Consider the following 18,670-nt stretch of genomic DNA (forward strand, 5'->3'; position numbering starts at 1 on the left):
GAAGAAGAGGGGGGAGGAGGGGAGGAGGAGGGAGAAGACGAGGGAAGAGGGAGGAGGCAGGGAAGACAGAGAGCAAATGATAAATGGGGTAAAATGCCAGCGATAATTGAACACAGGTAAAAGGTATATGGTGTTCTCTGTACTATTTTTGTTCTTGTAACTTTTCTGCACTTCAAAATTATTTCCAAATGAAATGTTAACAGAAGAAAAAAAAAAGCAACAACCTTCTCTCCCACCGAGTGTGAGTGGGGCGTGGGCTAGCACACGCGTGTAAATCTGTGCTGTTTGCAGCTGGCCCGTGCCCCTGCCCAGCACCCGCCCCCCTGCCCCGTGAGAATTACACAGCATGCATAGCGAGGACGGTCATCAGCTGCTCTAACAACGAACCCCCCGGGCCCGGGACTTCCTCTACAGAGCGTTTACCAGACCTTGTTCGGACTGCACAACGGTCCTCACATATACACATAAAGGGTCAGATTTGGGTTATACAAATTATGCCTTAATGCAGTTGTCAAACAGTTTGAAAAGGCGGGGGGCTGGTTATACTATGTATTTTGCTGAGGTAAAGACGCCATGGAATCAGAAGATTTCAGGCTTTGGGAATTTCTCAAATTGTGGTCCGTCCCCAGGGGATCCCAATCAGGTTGAGGTCTGGCTGTTCCCACACACCTGGGCTGGACCTCAGAGCACGTGCCCAGCGTGGCACTTCTGAGAGGTGTGGGGGGCTGCTCATGTCTGGTGTTTCCAGGCGGTCCCACTGAGAAAGAGGAGTCAGCAAGCAGGGGGCCCTCCCAGCTGGGTGCTTGCCCTGCAGGCCATGAACCCCGAGCATCCCTGGTGGAGGCTGTCATGGGGTAGTCCGTACACACCTGTGCAGGAGAGGAGACCAGGCAGGGAGGTAGCCAAGCCAGGACCCCAAATCCTGCACAGAGGTACTGCCATGCCCACCTGCACAGTAAATGAAGGGGACATACCTGTGACCTCACACCTTCCACCAGCAAAGATAGCTTTTTCATGGAGAACCCCAACTTTGGAAGACGTTCATGGACCAAATAGTACTTTCCAGGTGGCCGGCAACAATGGTCAAAATGAATGTGCTTTCCTTTTTAGAGAATGTCACCCAGGACCGAGGTGCGGGGCAGTGTCCTCGGAAATGGGGTGCAACCTGAGAAGAGGCCCCCCGCGCCCTGTCACTCAGTGCACATTCATGGGAGCTGAACTCTTTGCAGATATGCTCCAGGTGGGAGCCAGCCTTCAGGGAACACGTGTGCACACATGTGCATAAACACATACACACACACACACACACACACACACACACACACACTGACCCTGTCAGGGGCAGCCAGCTGACAGGTGGCCTCTGAACAGCACCTGGGAAGCAATAAGTTCCCCTCAAACCCAGCTCCTGGCCATCGGGCTGCTGAGAGACAGGGTTTCCACTGGGGCTCTGGGTGCTGGGTCCCAGCCCTGGACCACCACCGGGGCACTGGGCGGAGATCCTGTGGGCCCTCCCAGACCATACACAGCAGCAAATGCAGAAGCACAAAGGGAAAGGCGTCACGAAGCCTCCAGACCCAGACAGCTCTGGATGACATGTGCTCCTTGCTGCTATGAGCCCCCGGGAGAGCCCCGAGGACATTTCCCAGGGCTGGTGGTGGCCGAGGCCTGGCTCTTCTTGGTCTTCCCAGGCAGTGTTGACGGAGCTCCTTATGTGTGTCAGGCACGGTGCCAGACCCCAGCCACCCTCCCCTGTGGGTGTCTGCAGCGGCCTGAGGAGGGGTAGCCGTGGTCTGAATGTGTCCCCCCAGCTCACGTGTTGAAGTCCTGGCCCCCTGTGTGATGGTGGGAAGAGGTGGGCCCTCCAGGAGGGGCTTGTGTTGTGAGGTGGACTCCCATGGTTGGAGCCAGGGCCTTGTGAAAGAGCCCCTGAGAGCCCCCTGCCCTCCAGTCTGGGACAGACTCAGTGAGAAGGTGCTAGAACCTGGAAGAGGGTCCTCACGGCATGTGACCTCAGCACGCGGACACCTTGATCTTGGGCATCCAGTTTCAGAATGGTCTGTGGTCGGGAAGGACTGAGGGACTGTGACCAGAGCCAGTCACAGATGACCCACGAGGGCACGGGCAGTTCAGATGACCGCTCACAGTCCCTCAGGCATCACATGGAGGCAACATCATCTGGAGCTGTGGGCAGCACGGCCGCGGATGTAACCGCCAGTGTATCCAGGATGCAGAAGGCTGTGACCCTGCCTCCCGCTAGGGTTTGGGCTGGAGAAGGAGCCGGCAGGTCCGGCCAGACCCTCTGGGGTTCCTGTCAGCCTCTGGCTCTGATCGGGTGCCTACATGGCTTTGCACCATCGTTTCTCCCATACAGGGCGGGTGAGAGGGACCATCTCTGGGTGGGTGGGGGGGTGTCTGTGAATATGAGATCATGCAGGTGAAAGGTTGGGGCCTCAGTGGGTCCTCCAAAACCTGACTCCCCCAGGACCCTGCACGACGGTCCCAGCAGGATGTCAAGGTTCCCCAGCTCCCTGCCCTGTTAATTGAATAAATATTCATCTGTGTTGAAAATGCCAGTTCAGTGGTTTCCATGGATACCCACTCCTAATGGCTTAATTAGACAAGGGCTCGGGTTTTCAAGGCCAGCAGGCACCCCGGCACTGATGTGAGTGCCCGCACCCCGCAGGCCGGTCCCTGTGAACTTCCCGCTGGAGACAGCAGACAGAGGGGGCCCTGTGGGTCCCCCCCATGTGGCTGAGCCCCAGCCCGGCACGCTGTCACCAGGACCTAGGGCCTGCTCTGTGCTGCCTCCCTTTCCCCATGGCTGGTTTCCCTGGGCACCCTGTGTGTCACATGCTGGCAGTGTGGGGTCCGGAGACCAGGTACCCTGTGGCCATGGCCCGGCTGTCCTCTAGAGCCGTGCTGCATGGGTGTAGGTGGCGCCTGTCTCACCCTGATCCTTCCCTGGGAGCTAGCTGAAAGACTTTGGAGCATGCCACCCACTCCTGTTCTGACCTTTCTCCTTGACCTGCCCTTGCTTCTCAGGCTGGCTGGTTTCAGACTCTCTGCTTATCTCCCAGCTGACTCTAGAATGCTCAATGCGCCTTTGACGTTCAGGGAAAGTTGCCAAGAACGTGATGGTCAGGGTCAGGAGGCTGCGGGGAAAGCACGGGGGCATCCCCAAGAACGCGGGCCCAGGGAAGCATCGGGTCTGAACAAGCCCATGGGTCTGCCCACCTATGTCCAAGGAGCAGGAATGGGTCACACCTCTCTGACCTGTAAACTTCACCTGTGTACTTGTCCTTGGCAGCATCCAACCAGAGACCCGCTGGGAATGGTGTGCACCTGGGGAGCTGAAGGGCCGAGCAGAGAAGACAGAAGTGTGCTGAGTGGCCCACAGAACTTCTGGCTCTTGACCTAAGTCTGCCCTGGACCTGGAGACACCGGGGCCTCTGTCCCTCGGGGAATGAGAGATGCAACCTCTCCCAGAAATCTCGGGAGTGGCGGGGGTGCTCCAGCCACAGGGCTCAGCATGGCTGCAGGTGAAGCCTGGGGCACCTAGAAGCAGGCACCAAGGGCTGGGCGGTAAACCCAAATTCTCCACCAACTGGAGTGCAGATGTGGAGAGAAAGCGGCCCCAATCCTGGATCCAGGGGGTGCTGGCCTTCCTCCTAGAGTCCAGTGCGTGGACCGTGTTTGCTTAGATGGCATGAGGCTCGAGGCCAGGAGGCAGCGGTGCCCACGGAATCCTCTATGGGGGAGCGCGTCTCTGCAGAATTTCCAACGGAGCTAAAGGGACAAAGAAGAGCTGTTGGAACAGGCTCAGGATCTGAGCGGGGACTCTGGTGGCTGGGGTTCACCTCCTTGGTCTCAGCGAATCCTCACAGGGACCCATACAGTGGGGTGTTCAAAGCAGGTGCAGTGTGGCTGATGGGGGAGGGGTGAGAGCTGGCCCCCTGTCACTGGGAAGCCTGGAAGCGCCCTTTGTGGCCACATCACAGCCCTTGTATTTTGCTGCAAGCTTCCCTGGCCTAGGCGAGTACAGGGTCAGGAGCAGGGGTCACTGGGAGGAGGTGGCTGTGTGTGCAGAGGGAGGGCGGCAGGACCCCACAGGGAGACCAGCGATGGGACAGCTGGGGCAGCGCTGGATCTGGAAACCTGAGCATAGGGTAGGGTCCTCCCCCTCCCCACCCCGCCCCAGGGCTCCCGGGGCTCCTTGCTGGCTCTCTCATCACTCGCTCACTGCATTTCTCTTGGTCCATCTGAAGGGTTCCACTGGAGGCTGAGCCTGGGAGGCTGCAGGTGAAACCTTTGGTCTCTGCGCGGAGGAGCCCTAAGCTCGTGGACGGGTACTCAGGAGAATGAGGGATGAGGCTCCATCCCCATTAGGGGATCTTGGCAGCCTTCGGTGTCTTCCAGGAGGGCTTCCTGGTAGAGGTAGCTGAGCTGGTCTGAACAGGATCCCTATGGACCATCAGGGAGGCTGGAGGGGAAGCCTAGCCGGGTGTGGCTCTGGGCAGCTCCTACCGGTCACCAGTGCAGGGTAAGGGTGGGAACCACTGGCCAGGCCATCATTGGGGGAGGAGGGTGACGCCCAGGTGTGCAGCTTGGGGCCCAGTGTTTCTCTTCCCACCTGGGCTTGCAGCCCTGGGGACCAGCCTGCAGGGGCGGGGCTGCAGCATGTCGCCCCCTCCTGGACACCAGCTCACTCTGCAACCACGCTGAGAGATGATGCTTTCAGTTTCCAAAATGCACCTGGTTTCCCTCTTAAGCAGCTTGAGCATCAGCTGCCTAATCTATGAAGTTCTGGAGCAAAGGGCAAGGCTGCCAGACTCCCAGGCGCCCCCCACCCCTGCCGCGGGGCTTCCTGTTATTCTCGGCTGTTCTGGAACTGAAAAGTGTGCTTCCTTGGTGAGAAAAAGGAGGTCTTTGCTTCCTCCCGGGATTCGTGTCCTTTTTCTGCTGTGATTGAGACAGTGTCTGCAAGGAGGCCTCTCGTTACTCCTCCTTCCCAGACACGGAACCATAACAAGTCCTGTCCACACACGCTTTCTGAGACAGTCCAGCACGGTGTCCCAGGGCAGCAACGCCCAACACCGCTATAAGGATATCTGAGTGCACTCCCAGCACTGAGGCTCTCTGCTCGTGACCTCTGGTCATGACTCCCACTCTGAGCGGGTCTCTGTGCCCCGGGGCTCCTTCGGGACAAAAGCTCATAATCTAAGCTCACCTAGAGCACCTGCCTGATGAAGACTCCTAGAGCTGGGATGGTCCTACCCACGGCACTTGGTTCGGTTGGGGCCCTGGGCAAGGGTTCCAGAGCACCAGATGAAGGTGAAAGTCAGTTTAGATGCTGGAAGGAGAGGGACACGTAGACAAACAGGTGACCAGGAGTGGTCAGCACAGCAAGTGGTTTAACCTTCACCATCCAGACCCTGACACCATGCTGACCCACCTAACCCCTCCCCACCCCCGCCCTGATCCTGACCCCAACCTGACCCCCTCCCAACCATCACCCTGACCTCACTCTGACCCCATCTTTACCCCCTACACCCTAACCCTGACCCTGACCCTAATCCCACCCTGACCCCATCCCAACCCTTACTCTGACCCCCACTCTGACCCAAATCCTAATATTAAATTGACACTAGACCTAATCTTGATCCAAACTACTTCTCAAATATTGACTCTACCCCCAAATGTACCGCAACTCACTGCAACACAAATTCTGTTTATAAAGAAAAACAACACAAGTCCCAACTAAAATCCAATTGATCTCTCTCTCACTGGGACCCTCCACCCCAAGTAAATCCTGACCCCAACCTTAATCTCAACCCCACCCAGACCCCAGCAGAGCAGAGGTGGGCTCGCTGTGCCCGTTGAGCTCTAGGCTGGCCAGCGCTCTGGCACCCTGGGCAGTTTCAGTCGCCTGCCACTGATGGATCCTCAGGTCCCAGCCCCCATGCAGGCACTCCAAAGGTCACCTGGTGAACGCAGGCAGGGACATCCATGATGGGCTGGCGTGCACCCTCACTCAACACCACACACTTAGGGAGGCCTTGTCCTGTCCCAAGCAAATCTGATTCTCCGATATGCTAGATGAGGTTCTAGGGGAACCCGGCATTTCCAGGAGGGGACTCCTGCGTGCTGCTCTGGGCCGGGCTCTGTGGGGGCTATGGTCTCAGACTGTGGAGGTCTGTGACTGGGTTGTCTCACTGTCCCTGTGAGCCCCAGACGGGGCTCGGGACCTGCTGACTGGCCCACCAAGCTGCGGTGGGGGGCCCCAGAGCCTAATCCCAGCACTGGAGCACGGCATTAGCTTCTGTCTTCACACGTCCTTCTCCACGTGTCTCTTCTTACAAGGATACCAGCCACATTGAATCAGAGCCCACCCCGGTGGAGGATAACCTCAGTGAACCAGAGGAAGTCTGCCAGGGCCCTATTTCCAAATAAGGTCACCCTCACAGGCCCTGGGGGGTGAGCATATAGACATACCTTTTGGGGAATACAAGTCAAACAGTGGCAACCACACAGCTTTCTTCCTGTTTTAATTAGATGCTGTCAACAAGCAATTACTATATTTCACATGAAAATCAAGATCTTTGTCCTGCTCCTGTATAAGACCTTGCAGGATGGGACCCTGTCCCATCCATGGGCCCACCCCAGCCCAGCCCCATCCCAGCGCTCCTCTGGACCAGCCCTGTGAACAATGGACTTTGGGACCTCCATCTGGTCCAGTGGTTCTCAGCTGAGTGATGATGACCCCAGGGGACACCCGTCAATATCTGAGGACAACTTTGGTCATCATAGCTAAGGGCTGGGGAGGAGCGTGCTCCTAGCACTAGTCAGAAGAGTCGAGGGATGTTACCAGACATGCTGCAATTCACAGGACAGTACCCAAAACAAAGGGGTCCCAGCCCCAGGTTGGAAACCCTCCCTGCATTTATCTGGGCATGTGGCTGTCCTGTTAAAGACTACATTTCCCAGCCTCCCTTGCACTAGGTAAGGCCACGTGACCATGTTCTGACCAATGGGATGTCAGCATCCTGTCCTGCTAGTCAGGTCCAGCTGGGACTTGGGGCAGGGCGGGGCGGGGGAGTGGGGATCACCCCCATCCATTCTGGCTGCCTTGTTTCAGGATGATTTGTTACTGCAGCATCGTTGGTCCCCTGTTCCCCCAATCCTAAATCCCAGATCGACCCCCTTCCCTCCTTAGACAAACTTCTGGTTTCCATCAGAGCCCTTCTAGGAAGGGAAATCTCAAGAATGAAACATAGCAGATCCTGTGGCCCGGGCTCACAGTGTCCAGGTTCCAACACAAACATTCCAGCACTCCTGCCAGGGGCACACGCTGCTGGGCCTGCCTTTCTGCCTTCCAGAAATACTCGGGAATCGGGTCGTCATAGGAAGCTGGGGGAACTTCACAGGGTAAGGTTGCCTGTGAGCAATCTTCACTTATTTTCCCAAACAAAGCCAAACAAAATGGGAAAAAAAAAATTCCTTAACTCTCTCCCACTCTGCAGCCTTGTACCTGCTACCAGAGTCAGAGATTGTGCCGCGAACTTGCTTTCATTTAATGAATCATTTCCTCCAGACTTGTTTCCCGAATTCTACATGGGGCCACAGTGATAGAGGGAGCAGGGAGACAGGCTTCATGATGGGGGGGCCCTGGGCGAGCCACGGGATGCCACGCTCACTCATACATCGTTCATCGTGCATTCATGCCCCAAACACCTACGTTCTCTTTATTCATTCCCTCTTGTTGCTGGAACCAACAATCAGTAGCTTATAAGGGCACACACTCCTTATCTTACAGTTAGTTCTGCAGGCCGAAGTTTAAAAATGGGTTGGCAGGGCTGGCTCCTCCTTGAGGCTCCAGGGGTGAACCTGTTTCTTGGTTCTTTTCCACCTTCTAGAGAGGTCTAGAAGGTGCCCGAGCTCGTGGCCTCTTCCTCTTGTCACCTGCCGTCTGCTTCTGATATCACATCTGCTCTAACTCTGACCCCCTTGTCTCTCTCCTTCATTCCTCATTCCTCCATTTAGGATCCACTTTGGGATAGTACCCCATCTCATGGTCCTCAACTGAACACCACATGCAGGTCCCCGTTGGGGGCAGTTAGGGCTCAGAGGGGTGTGTATTTTGTCTGTAACAGATGACAGTGATGCTTGAGGCAGCAGGCGGCTGTGGGCATGATCAGCCCCAAGCTCCAGAACCTCCTCTCCAAGAACTCAGACAGCAAGGCCACTTAGCATGCTCTCCATAGGAAGCCTGGCTTAGGGTGGCCCACGGGTGGGTACACTTGGAGACTCCAGAACAAAGCACGAAGGACCCTGGTTCCTCCCCCTCTGGTCACCATCCCCATGTCCTGCTCCTCGGGTCCCAAGAACTGCCCGCTCTGGGCCTCGCACCCTTGCACCTGCATGACCCAACAAGAAGAAAGGCAGTTGACTTTCATGTTCATTTCATGCTCATTATCATGGAGATGATATTGGCTGGGACTGGCCGTGTAGCCTCTCCTCCAGCCGCTGGGGAAGGGAGATGGGCCCATTGTAATAGGCTTAGCGGGATTGTAATAGGCTAAGTCCTATGTAATAGCCCATTGTAATAAGCTTAGTCCCTCAAAGCTGGGACGGAGGGGGGGGTCTCCCTTTCCTGGGCCAATTGATATTCCTCCACCAGAACAAACCGGGTACACGGGTGTATTAGCTATCAAGGCTGTGTAAGAAATTACACAAATGGACCGGCTGAAAGTGACACACGTTTATTATCCCACAGTTTCTGGGGGCCAGGAGTCTAGGTGCAGGTTGGCTAGGTCCCCTGCTTGGGGTCTGAAGGCCGAGATGAAGGTGTCAGCCGAGGCTGAGCTTTCCGAAGCCCGTGGCCACTCCAAGCACACACAGCTATTGGTACAGTCCAGTTCCCAGATCTGTGGTCTTTGTTTTATGGTTGCTGTTTTCCAGGGACCATTCTCAGCCACCAAAGACCCTTTTAGATCAGATCTTTGGACCCCTCTTTCATGAAATTGCTTCATCTCGGAGGTCCACAGAACATATCTGATACTTTCAAAGGGCTCACCCGATTAGGTCAGGCCCACCCAGGATAATCTCCTTTAATTAATTCATAGTCAACTTATGAGGGGCCTAACTAAGGCAATGACTCTCCATCATAGTCACAATCAGGAACAGGGTATCATTCCAGGGCTTGGGTCAATGGGGGCTCTGCGGGCCAGGAGGCAGTGTTGGGGGCTGGGTACACCGCATGCCTGCACCCCCCCACCCCCGGCCGGAACGCACTCCTCCTCAACTTTCTTGTTGGACAGGCTGCTACCTTCTCATTCTCCAGTCTCAGCTGAGTCCCTACTTCTTCCAGAAAGTCCTCACTGAGCACTCCTCCTCAACTTTCTTGTTGGACAGGCTGCTACCTTCTCATTCTCCAGTCTCAGCTGAGTCCCTACTTCTTCCAGAAAGTCCTCACTGAGCCCCCAGGTGGTCAGAAGTCCCCTCAGGCCCTGCCACTTGCTTCTTCCCTCTTCTGGTGCCTGACAGGTAGTCACTGCCTGTGCCTTGTCCCCTGTGCTGGGCCTGAGGAACGCCATGCTCTCCATAGCTGACAGGTGCCATCCACACCTGGCTTGATGTAGGTGCCCAGGAGACACCTGCTGGACAGATGCCAAATCTTCTGGGGGTGACGTAAGGGGCTGGACCTAAAATCTGCCCCTGAGGGAGGGGGAGAGGGGAGGGTCCCCTGGTGGGTGGACAGACCTGTGGACAGGGTCACTCTAAGCCACAAAGCCTCTACTTTCAGGCCTCGGCTTGGCAGTCATTGCCAAGAAAGCCCTTCCGAGGTCACCCCTCCCACGGAAGCCAGTTCCTGGGACAGATGCCAGACAAAAGCCAGTGGGTGCCCACAGCATCATGGCGGGATGGAGGGGAGCCACTTCCTCCCGGGCCCCTGGGCTTCAATGTGCTCTCCTGCAGCATGGGACCATCACATAGCAAATATGCAGCAAAGCCCCCAAAGAGGGTGAACTGGGCCCACCACCCGTGGACTGTTCAGGACAGACCCTACCTGGGGGAGACGCCCTTTGACAGAGCCTACCATGGGCAGAGGGCCTGGGCATAATTGCTGAGGGCCAGAGGGTAGCCAGGGTGGGCTCTGGATCCGGAATTTTCACAGCAGTCCTGCAGGGGGGTGGGCCCCAGGAGCCCGGGGCTGGGGTGAGTGCTTCTTCCAGATGCTCAGGTGTGCAATCAAGAGAGGGGAGAGCAGATGCTCTAGGCCCAGGGAGACACGGACATGGCTTGACCCCTTTGGGGAGCAGGCCCTGGGCTCAGAGAGCCCCACAGACATTGCTCCCCAGAGCCTGCACATCCCTGTTATTGCCTTCTACAAGCTGGGGAGGCTTTGAAGGGAAGGTTGGCTTCTCAAGGTCATGTGGGGACACCTGGTGAGCCCAACTGTAGAGTCCAGACTGGAGGGGAGGCCGAGGAGGGCCTTGAATGCCAAGCTCAGGCACTTGGGCAGCAGCAAGCCGGACAGGGAGGACCCCGTTAAGCCTGGAGCCAGGCGGGGAGGGAGGAGTGCGACACAGAGGCAGGCCAGGAGCAGGAAGTCACGGGAGGGGGCTGCAGCAGCCAGGGTGGGCAGGGATGGGGGCGAGCCTGAGCTCCAGCAGGCCCCAGGCTTAGCGAGGTACACAGCCAGTGCTTAAGGAGACGTGCTGACCCACTGCTTTCCTCTATTACACTCATTGCAAATCAAAGATGGTCCCTGGAGCAGGTCTCCCTCCAGAGGGGACTTCTGCCAGCTCTGTAAGAACTCAGCTGTGCCAAATCCATCAATGTGATCAATATTGCAATGGATTTGGTCTGCGGGTTAGTGCATGGAGAGCCAGGCCCCGGGCCAGCAGAACCAGGCCACGTTCTAACAAGACAAAGCGGTTCTGGAATTCTTCAGGGAGGGGCACGCGGAGAAGCGAGCCTCATTTTTCCCTGCCTGTCTTTAAAAATGAAATTTCAAATAAACATGGCCTGAGGGGTGTGTGTTAATCCTCAGCTCAGCTGGAAGGAGGAAACAAGTCCTCTTGGTTTGGAGACTAAGAAGCCAGGCCACTATGGCCACACCTGTTAGAGAAGTGGAAGGGGGTCCTCTCCCTGCCTCTAGGCCCTTCCCTCCCGTGCTGGCCCCCCGCAGACACAGGAGACCAGCTGCAACAACCACTGCCGTGGACCTCACAGCTGAGTGGGGGCAGAGCTGGCACGGACCTTGAAACTATCCAGTCCAATATCCCCACCTTACAGATGGGAAAACTGAGGCCCTGGGAGGCCGAGCAGCAAGGAGATGAAGAGCAGGAGCTCATATCTATCCAGCATCAGCAACCCCCACAGAAAGGAGACAGAAAAGGGCCGCTGGGTGGGGGGCCCAGGGGTCTGGCACTAGCAGCCCCTGGGGTGGGGGGCGGGGAATCAGCCCCCGGCGAGGGCCCCCGCGTTCTGCCAGGCACCTCTGGCGCCAAGCACACAGGAGGAGTCCAGCCTGGCCAAGGAACTCAACGGACGTCAGGACCTTCGCCAGACTCCTGACTACACCCTTCACCCCCCACCCTGTGCCAGCTTTGATTGAGCCCCTACTCTGAGCATAGCTGGGCCCCACACTGGGCAGTGTGAGAGACACGCCTGCTCTCAGGAGCCCGCAGTGGAGAGGGACGGGGTTCAAGGGGTCCTGCCCTTGATGGGCACACAGGAGGCCAGCATCGGAAGGGGCTCCTAGCCTGAAAGATGGAGGAGGGCTGCTGGGGCATCTCGGGCAACGCATTCGGAAGGAAGGGAAGATCCCTGGGGACAGCGAGACCAAGGGTTGCCAACCTGGAGAAGAGCACGGCCAAGGCCCTGAGTCCATGGCAGGCGGGGACAAACGGGCTTGCCGCCTGGAGGGAGTGGGCTGAAGAGCCATCTGAGTGAGTTGGGTGGACGTGAGCAGGCTGAGGCTGTGGAACCCAACCCGAAACCGGGAAGAGCTACCCGCAACGGGGCGGCCAAATCCATCCTCCACGCAGCCTGGGAGGGGGAGCGAGGACACAGACAGCTCTGCGCATGCGCAGCTCCTGGGGGCGGAAATGAGCACATGCGCATGCGCGTATGTTGATCTATGCGAATGCACGCGTGTATGCAAGTGGCTGTGTGCAGCCCTGTGTGTGCATGTGCGTATATGGACATGCGTGGGTAGGATGCATATATATGCACACATGAAGTGCACACACATTTATGCACATGTGTGTATAGAACACACGTGCATTCTATGTGGGTGTATGGATATTTGCCTACCAACATGTGTGTGGATGTGTGTGCATGTACGTTTGTGTGCAGCATGTAAATACACAAGTGTGCTCACGGATACCTGCTTGTGGAAGCACGCATGTGCGTGTGTGTGCACATGGCTATGCACACGAATGTCCTGTACAATTTACACAGCTGTGTGTGTGCATGTGTATGCAGCATGCATGGATATGCGTTGGTGTGTACGTGGCTACACCAGCGTAGGCGTGCCCACAAATGTGTGCCTGTGATTGTGTGTACGCACTCACACATGGGTATGCGTGTGCACATCTGTGTGTATGCACTCATACCCCGCGTGCAGGGAAGCAGTTCAGGGAGATAAACTTCCATCCACCAAGACAGAGGCTGCTTGTGGAGCACAAGAAGGACGACATGCCAGGTGTGAACCCAGATTCCATCTCAGCACCCAGGGCCTAGGACCCAGTGTCCCGTGGCTGTATGGCCCTGGCTGGACTGACCCTTCCCTCCCAGTCCCACTCATCACGGGTGGGAGCAAGGGCAACTAGGCCTTGGCAGCCCCAAGATGCTTCCCAGCTATGTGATTTTCCTTCTAAGAGGTCCCACAGCTCTCCCCAGCACCCTCACCCCCACCCCCTCTACCAACGCAGCCTGAATCCTTACGACACCCTCTCTGTCATCCTCCGGGTCCTGCCAAGCCCAGGCCTGCCCACCAGCAACTCACAGGGACAGGCGGCCTTCCAGGCACATGCTGTTTTGCTTGTTACAGGATAATCAGGAGCCGTTTGTCAAGCCTCATTGTCAATGTCTGGGGTAAGAGGCCTCTCCAGCTCCTGGTTGAGCAGCCGCAGTCCCTGGGGCCTCCCTCCCTCACACACAGGCAGGTCTCAGTTCGGTGCAGCCCCAAAGCCCAGCCAAGGGCTTAACCCAGAGGATTCTTTAGGGGACCCAGCTCTCCTCTCTCCTCCCAGGCCCTGACCCACAGGAGAGGCGCTTCTCCTGCCTCCTCCTGGGTTATACCAGGGAGATGCTGCTGGCAATCCTGAGGTCAAAAGGCCAGCCGGGCGTCCCCATGGGCCTGAGTCACTGGGCTGGCCAGGCACTCCGGATGTCCCCAGCCTGGCCTGGAGAGCCTCTTCCTGGGCTGTGGGAAGTCCTGCCTGCTTCAGGCCCCAGGTGCTCTGTGTCCTTGTTCCTCCAAATTTTTCGTGCTCGGCTGCCCTTGAATATGAATATGTGAGATGTCTAGGGCAGCCAGGACCCTGGGTGTCCCAACACCCCCAGGGATCCCCCAAATTGCTCCTCACAAGATAAGAACCCCAATGGTCTGCAGGAGGCCCAAGTGACTGGTCAGCTGCTGGAGAGGGAGCTCCCCCTAACCTACATCTGACCCCTCCCATTTCCTTTTTTTGGCTCCTCCAGGGCAAAGCCCCTTCCCTAACCCCAGGGAGCACAATCCACAGGGACTTCTCACTTCCTAATGACTTTTCCTCTGTTCTCCAAATGCACCTCCTCCAGGAAGCCTTCCTTGACAACTCCACTCCCAGCCTAGGAATGAGCTCCAGGGCACTGAGGGCATTCACTTCAGCAAGGCAGTGTGGGGCACCCACCATCCCAGAGGGCAAAACGTCTGGTACAGACAAGGAGAGGTGCATGCCAACTGCTGAGGATGCGAACATATGCGGGACCTCCCTACAAGGTGCTCCAGGCCTCCCAGACCAGGGGGCCCTTCCACCTTCCACAGGGATACTGGCTCCTACCTTCCCTGGGCCATGTGCCTCTCACATGTAGTCATGGATTTGCTGCCAAAAAGCACCTAAAAGCCCAGGGCTGGCTCTGGTCTTCCTCAGGCAGCCCCACCCTCCAGAATTTCTGATTGCTGGCCTCACCCTGGCCTAACCCCTCCTGCTCCCTGTAAGGGTGCTAAGGAGTATGCTGGGGCTCCCAGTGGGCATCTCTGTTAAGATGTCAGCACTCTCCTACATAAGACCCTTTGAGCCTCGGGGCTCAGAGAAAAGAGATGCAGCCCCAAAGTCACGCACATTTCTAGACACCACTAAGGGGGATGCTCCAATCCTTCCCCATGACACCTTCGTAGAACCCACAGGCGTCCCACCCCGTGACCCACAGCCGCAGGAATGACCCCTATCCTCCCATCTGAGGCTGCAGGGAGAGCTGCTGGCCTGCCTGAACGCTTTTCTGGACTGCTGGGAGGAAAGGCCCTCCCCCCTTCCTACCAAGAAATGCCAGGCCTGGGATCTCCAACCTCCTCCCCAGGGTCTGTCTCCCACCAACCTTGAGCTGCCTGGAGGTGGGAACCAGCGCTCGCGCGCGACGGGGAAACGGCAATGCGCATTCATTGAATGAATGCAGAGAGACACAAGGCTGGGGTAAGCTGAGGGTAAGGGAGGTACCCCAACAGCTTGCCCCTAAGCCCGCAGGAATGAGGCACCCACGCAAACCCGCCCGTCATCCGGGAAATTCATTCTGGGTGTTTGTCAGGGGCGGTGATTTTGAACATCCCCCCACCCTTTAAAAGCAGGGCCCCGGAGCACGAGAATTAAAAACTTCAATAATTGCCAACATGGATGCAGCGCCTGGGAGCCTGCCCAGGCCTTCCACTGGCACCGCCGTCATGATTCATGCTCCAGCAGCGCCTGGAAGTGGGCAGAGAAGGCAGCTGAGGCCGGAGGCAGGGACGTGGATCTGCCCGGTTAACACCGACCAGAGATGGACCAGAGATCGGAGCCCGATCCCCACTCGGCAGGACCCCTCCGCACCCAGGCGGCGTCGCGTCCTCCGCCAGGCTGCGAGTCGCAGGCTCTCCAATCAGGCCGCGGACCCCGAGCCGACCGGTGCTGCGCGCGAGTGTGCGCGCCCGCGTGTGCGTGCGCGTGTGCCCGGGGGAGGCTCGGAGGCTCTTGTCTTAGAAAGAGCAGGTTTCTGGAACTCACCGCCCAGGCCGGCCGGTACTCAACCCCGTCCCGAAGACTGCAATCGGCCCTGGAGGGGGCGCCCTCGCCGTGCGCGCGCCCCTTGCGCCACCGCCCCGGACTCCTCCCCAGCGCCGCGCGGGCAGGTTCGCCGAGGCGGCCGCGGGCTCCGGCTCCCGGGCCAGCTCCCCCCAGGGCCGGCGGCGCTGGCCTGCCCGCCAGGCCGCCCCCGCCCGCCCGCGCCCCGCCCCGCGCGTCCGCCCCGCTGCGCAACTCTACCCAAGTTGGAAGCCGAAGCCGGGCGGCTGCACTCGCGCCGAGCGCACCGCGGCGGCGGCGGCGAAGGAGGAGGCGGCGGCGGCGGTGGCAGCGGCGGCGGCGCAGCTAAGGCTAGCGAGGCAGGCGAGGCGGAGCCCGCACGGCCGAACGCGGACCGCGGGGGGCGCCCGCGCCCGGAGCAGCAGGAGGAAGACGCGCGGCGGCGCCGGCGCCCTGCCCGGGAAAGTAAAGTTGGAGCCCGAGGCTGCGCGCCGGCGCTGGGGCCCGGAGGAGCGGCGGCCCGCGCCCCGGTGCGCCCAGCCCTAGCCGGCCGGATGGGAGGCGGAGCGCCCGGGCCGCCGCCGCCGCCGCCGCCTGCAGCCTGCGCCCCGGCCGGGCGCCGGGGCCGCGGGGCCGCTCGGGCACGCCCGCTCGGGCGCCGCATCACCGTGGGCTCGCGGCCCGGGCGCTCCCCGTGAGCGGGGCCGAGGGCGGGGCCGCGCGAGGACCCCGGGACCTGCCCCCCTCCCCCCCGCCGCCGCGTCGCCGCTCGCTCCGGGAGCCTCCTGCTCTGCACTTACGCGCGCGGCAGCTGCGGGGAGCCCGGCAGCCACGCTCTCCGGCGCGCCGCTCGCCCGCGGAGCCACCACGGCCGAGGGCCGGCTGCGGGGCGCCGCGGTCCCAGGCGGGCGCGCCCCGGGAACAGGCGGCAATGCGGGCGCCGGCCCGGGCTGGGGGGCGCCCGAGCTGCCGCGGCTGCGCCCCGGCTCCAGGCGGGACCGCGTAGCTCGCGGGAGGACCATGGCGTCCCCGGCGCTGGCGGCGGCGCTGGCGGCGGCGGCGGCGGCGGCGGGCCCCAACGCGAGCGGCGCCGGCGAGGGGGGCAGCGGCGGGGACGCCAACGCCTCGGGCGCCGCTCCGGGGGCCGCCTGGGGGCCGCCCCCGGGCCAGTACTCAGCGGGCGCCGTGGCGGGGCTGGCTGCTGTGGTGGGCTTTCTCATCGTCTTCACCGTGGTGGGCAACGTGCTGGTGGTGATCGCCGTGCTGACCAGTCGGGCGCTGCGTGCGCCACAGAACCTCTTCCTGGTGTCGCTGGCCTCGGCCGACATCCTGGTGGCCACGCTGGTCATGCCTTTCTCACTGGCCAACGAGCTCATGGCCTACTGGTACTTCGGGCAAGTGTGGTGCGGCGTGTACCTGGCACTGGACGTGCTCTTCTGCACCTCGTCCATCGTGCACCTGTGCGCCATCAGCCTGGACCGCTACTGGTCGGTGACGCAGGCCGTCGAGTACAACCTGAAGCGCACACCGCGCCGTGTCAAGGCGACCATCGTGGCCGTGTGGCTCATCTCGGCCGTCATCTCCTTCCCACCGCTCGTCTCGCTCTACCGCCAGCCCGACAGTGCCGCCTACCCGCAGTGCGGCCTCAACGACGAGACATGGTACATCCTGTCGTCCTGCATCGGCTCCTTCTTCGCGCCCTGCCTCATTATGGGCCTGGTCTACGCGCGCATCTACCGCGTGGCCAAGCTGCGCACGCGCACGCTCAGCGAGAAGCGCGCGCCCACGGGCCCCGACGGGGCGTCCCCAACCACTGAGAATGGGCTGGGTGCTGCGGCGGGCGCGGGCGAGAACGGGCACTGCGCGCCCCCGCGCCGCCCGTGCGCGGACGTGGATCCGGAGGACAGCAGCGCGGCGGCGGAGCGGCGGCGGCGCCGGGGTGCGCTGCGGCGGGGCGGGCGGCGGCGCGCTGCCGGGGAAGGGGGCGCGGGCGGCGCGGGCGGCGCCGACGTGGCGGCGCCTGGGCCGGGGCCAGGGGCGAGCGATTCGGGCGCGCTGGCTGCCGCTAGGTCCCCGGGTCCCGGCGGGCGCCTCTCGCGCGCCAGCTCTCGCTCCGTCGAGTTCTTTTTGTCGCGCCGCCGCCGGGCGCGCAGCAGCGTTTGCCGCCGCAAGGTGGCCCAGGCGCGCGAGAAGCGCTTCACCTTCGTGCTGGCGGTGGTCATGGGCGTGTTCGTGCTCTGCTGGTTCCCCTTCTTCTTCAGCTACAGCCTGTACGGCATATGCCGCGAGGCCTGCCAGGTGCCCGACCCGCTCTTCAAGTTCTTTTTCTGGATCGGCTACTGCAACAGCTCGCTCAACCCGGTCATCTACACCGTCTTTAACCAGGACTTCCGCCGTTCCTTTAAGCACATCCTCTTCCGACGGAGGAGAAGGGGCTTCAGGCAGTGAGCCCGGCGCCGGCCTCGAGCAGACCCTGGACAGCTCCAGGCGGCGCCTTGGGAAGGCATATCCGCACGCCACCCCAACCTCGCCAGGAGAAAGCGGGGGCAGCAGCTTCCCCCAGACCCAGGGATGGATTGACCTCTGGGACATAGGGGAGGGTACCACAGGGCAGGAGTGTGGGCTAAGGGACGGCAGGGACCCCGGGGAGGGGGGGAGGAGAGAGGGGCAACCCCTCTGCCTTTCCATCTCAGCAAAGGGCTGCTTTTGGGCCTTCGACCCGGATCTGGCCCTGGGGGCCCCTGCAGAGGTGCGGCTGTGAGGTCAGAGTCTCAGACAACAGAAGTGAATGCAACCTCCCTAAGGGGCAAGAAAGGAGCCCGCCCCCCCAACACACACCGCTACCCAGATCCACCTCTGAGCAAGGGCTGACTTCCCCAGGACCGTGGGGGCGGCTGTCTTGGGGGAGGAAAGAGGCAGTGACAATCTTTGGTTATTGAAAGTATTTAAATGTTTGCCAAAAACGACAGCCAAAACAACCAAACTATTTTCTAAATAAACCTTTGTAATCTAAGTGTTGGGAGAAGCTGTCAGTCCTTAAGCCACCAGCAGGGGTGGGGAGAGGTATCTTCCAGAACTCACCCTCCTGATCTCCCCCAGGCGATGGAAGAAGGACAGTCTTGGTCTTCAGATTCCAACATCCCCTCTTGCAGGAGAAGTGAGGTGGTTTGTTGTTGTTGTTGTTGTGATACTAATGGTAAAATTCTTGTGCTGTAGTTGGCGCAGAGGCAAAAGAAACCAAGACTCCCCCCACCCCGCCCCTCAGATTTGGTCCCAGTTTAGATCCAAGAACCTCATCCCCATCCCTGACCCCCATCCAGTTCCTGGGCTGGGAGACCCTCCCAAGTGGAGGGAGGCAGGGCTCCCTGATCCAAGTCTCTTAATTTTGCCTGCTCCCCCCACCA

General features: G+C 59.9%; 1 protein-coding gene across 1 annotated transcript; it reads left to right on the forward strand.

Annotated features, from left to right (window-relative positions):
* The first annotated feature begins 15,914 nt into the window (after window positions 1-15,914).
* On the forward strand, window positions 15,915-18,273 carry ADRA2C (adrenoceptor alpha 2C). Its single transcript, XM_032333700.1, has one exon. The coding sequence runs from the start codon at window positions 16,287-16,289 to the stop codon at window positions 17,712-17,714; it is 1,428 nt and encodes a 475-aa protein (XP_032189591.1). The 5' UTR covers window positions 15,915-16,286; the 3' UTR covers window positions 17,715-18,273.
* The last annotated feature ends 397 nt before the right edge of the window (window positions 18,274-18,670 follow it).

The sequence above is a fragment of the Mustela erminea genome, chromosome 2, assembly GCF_009829155.1.
Source record: "Mustela erminea isolate mMusErm1 chromosome 2, mMusErm1.Pri, whole genome shotgun sequence".
Taxonomy (NCBI): domain Eukaryota; kingdom Metazoa; phylum Chordata; class Mammalia; order Carnivora; family Mustelidae; genus Mustela; species Mustela erminea.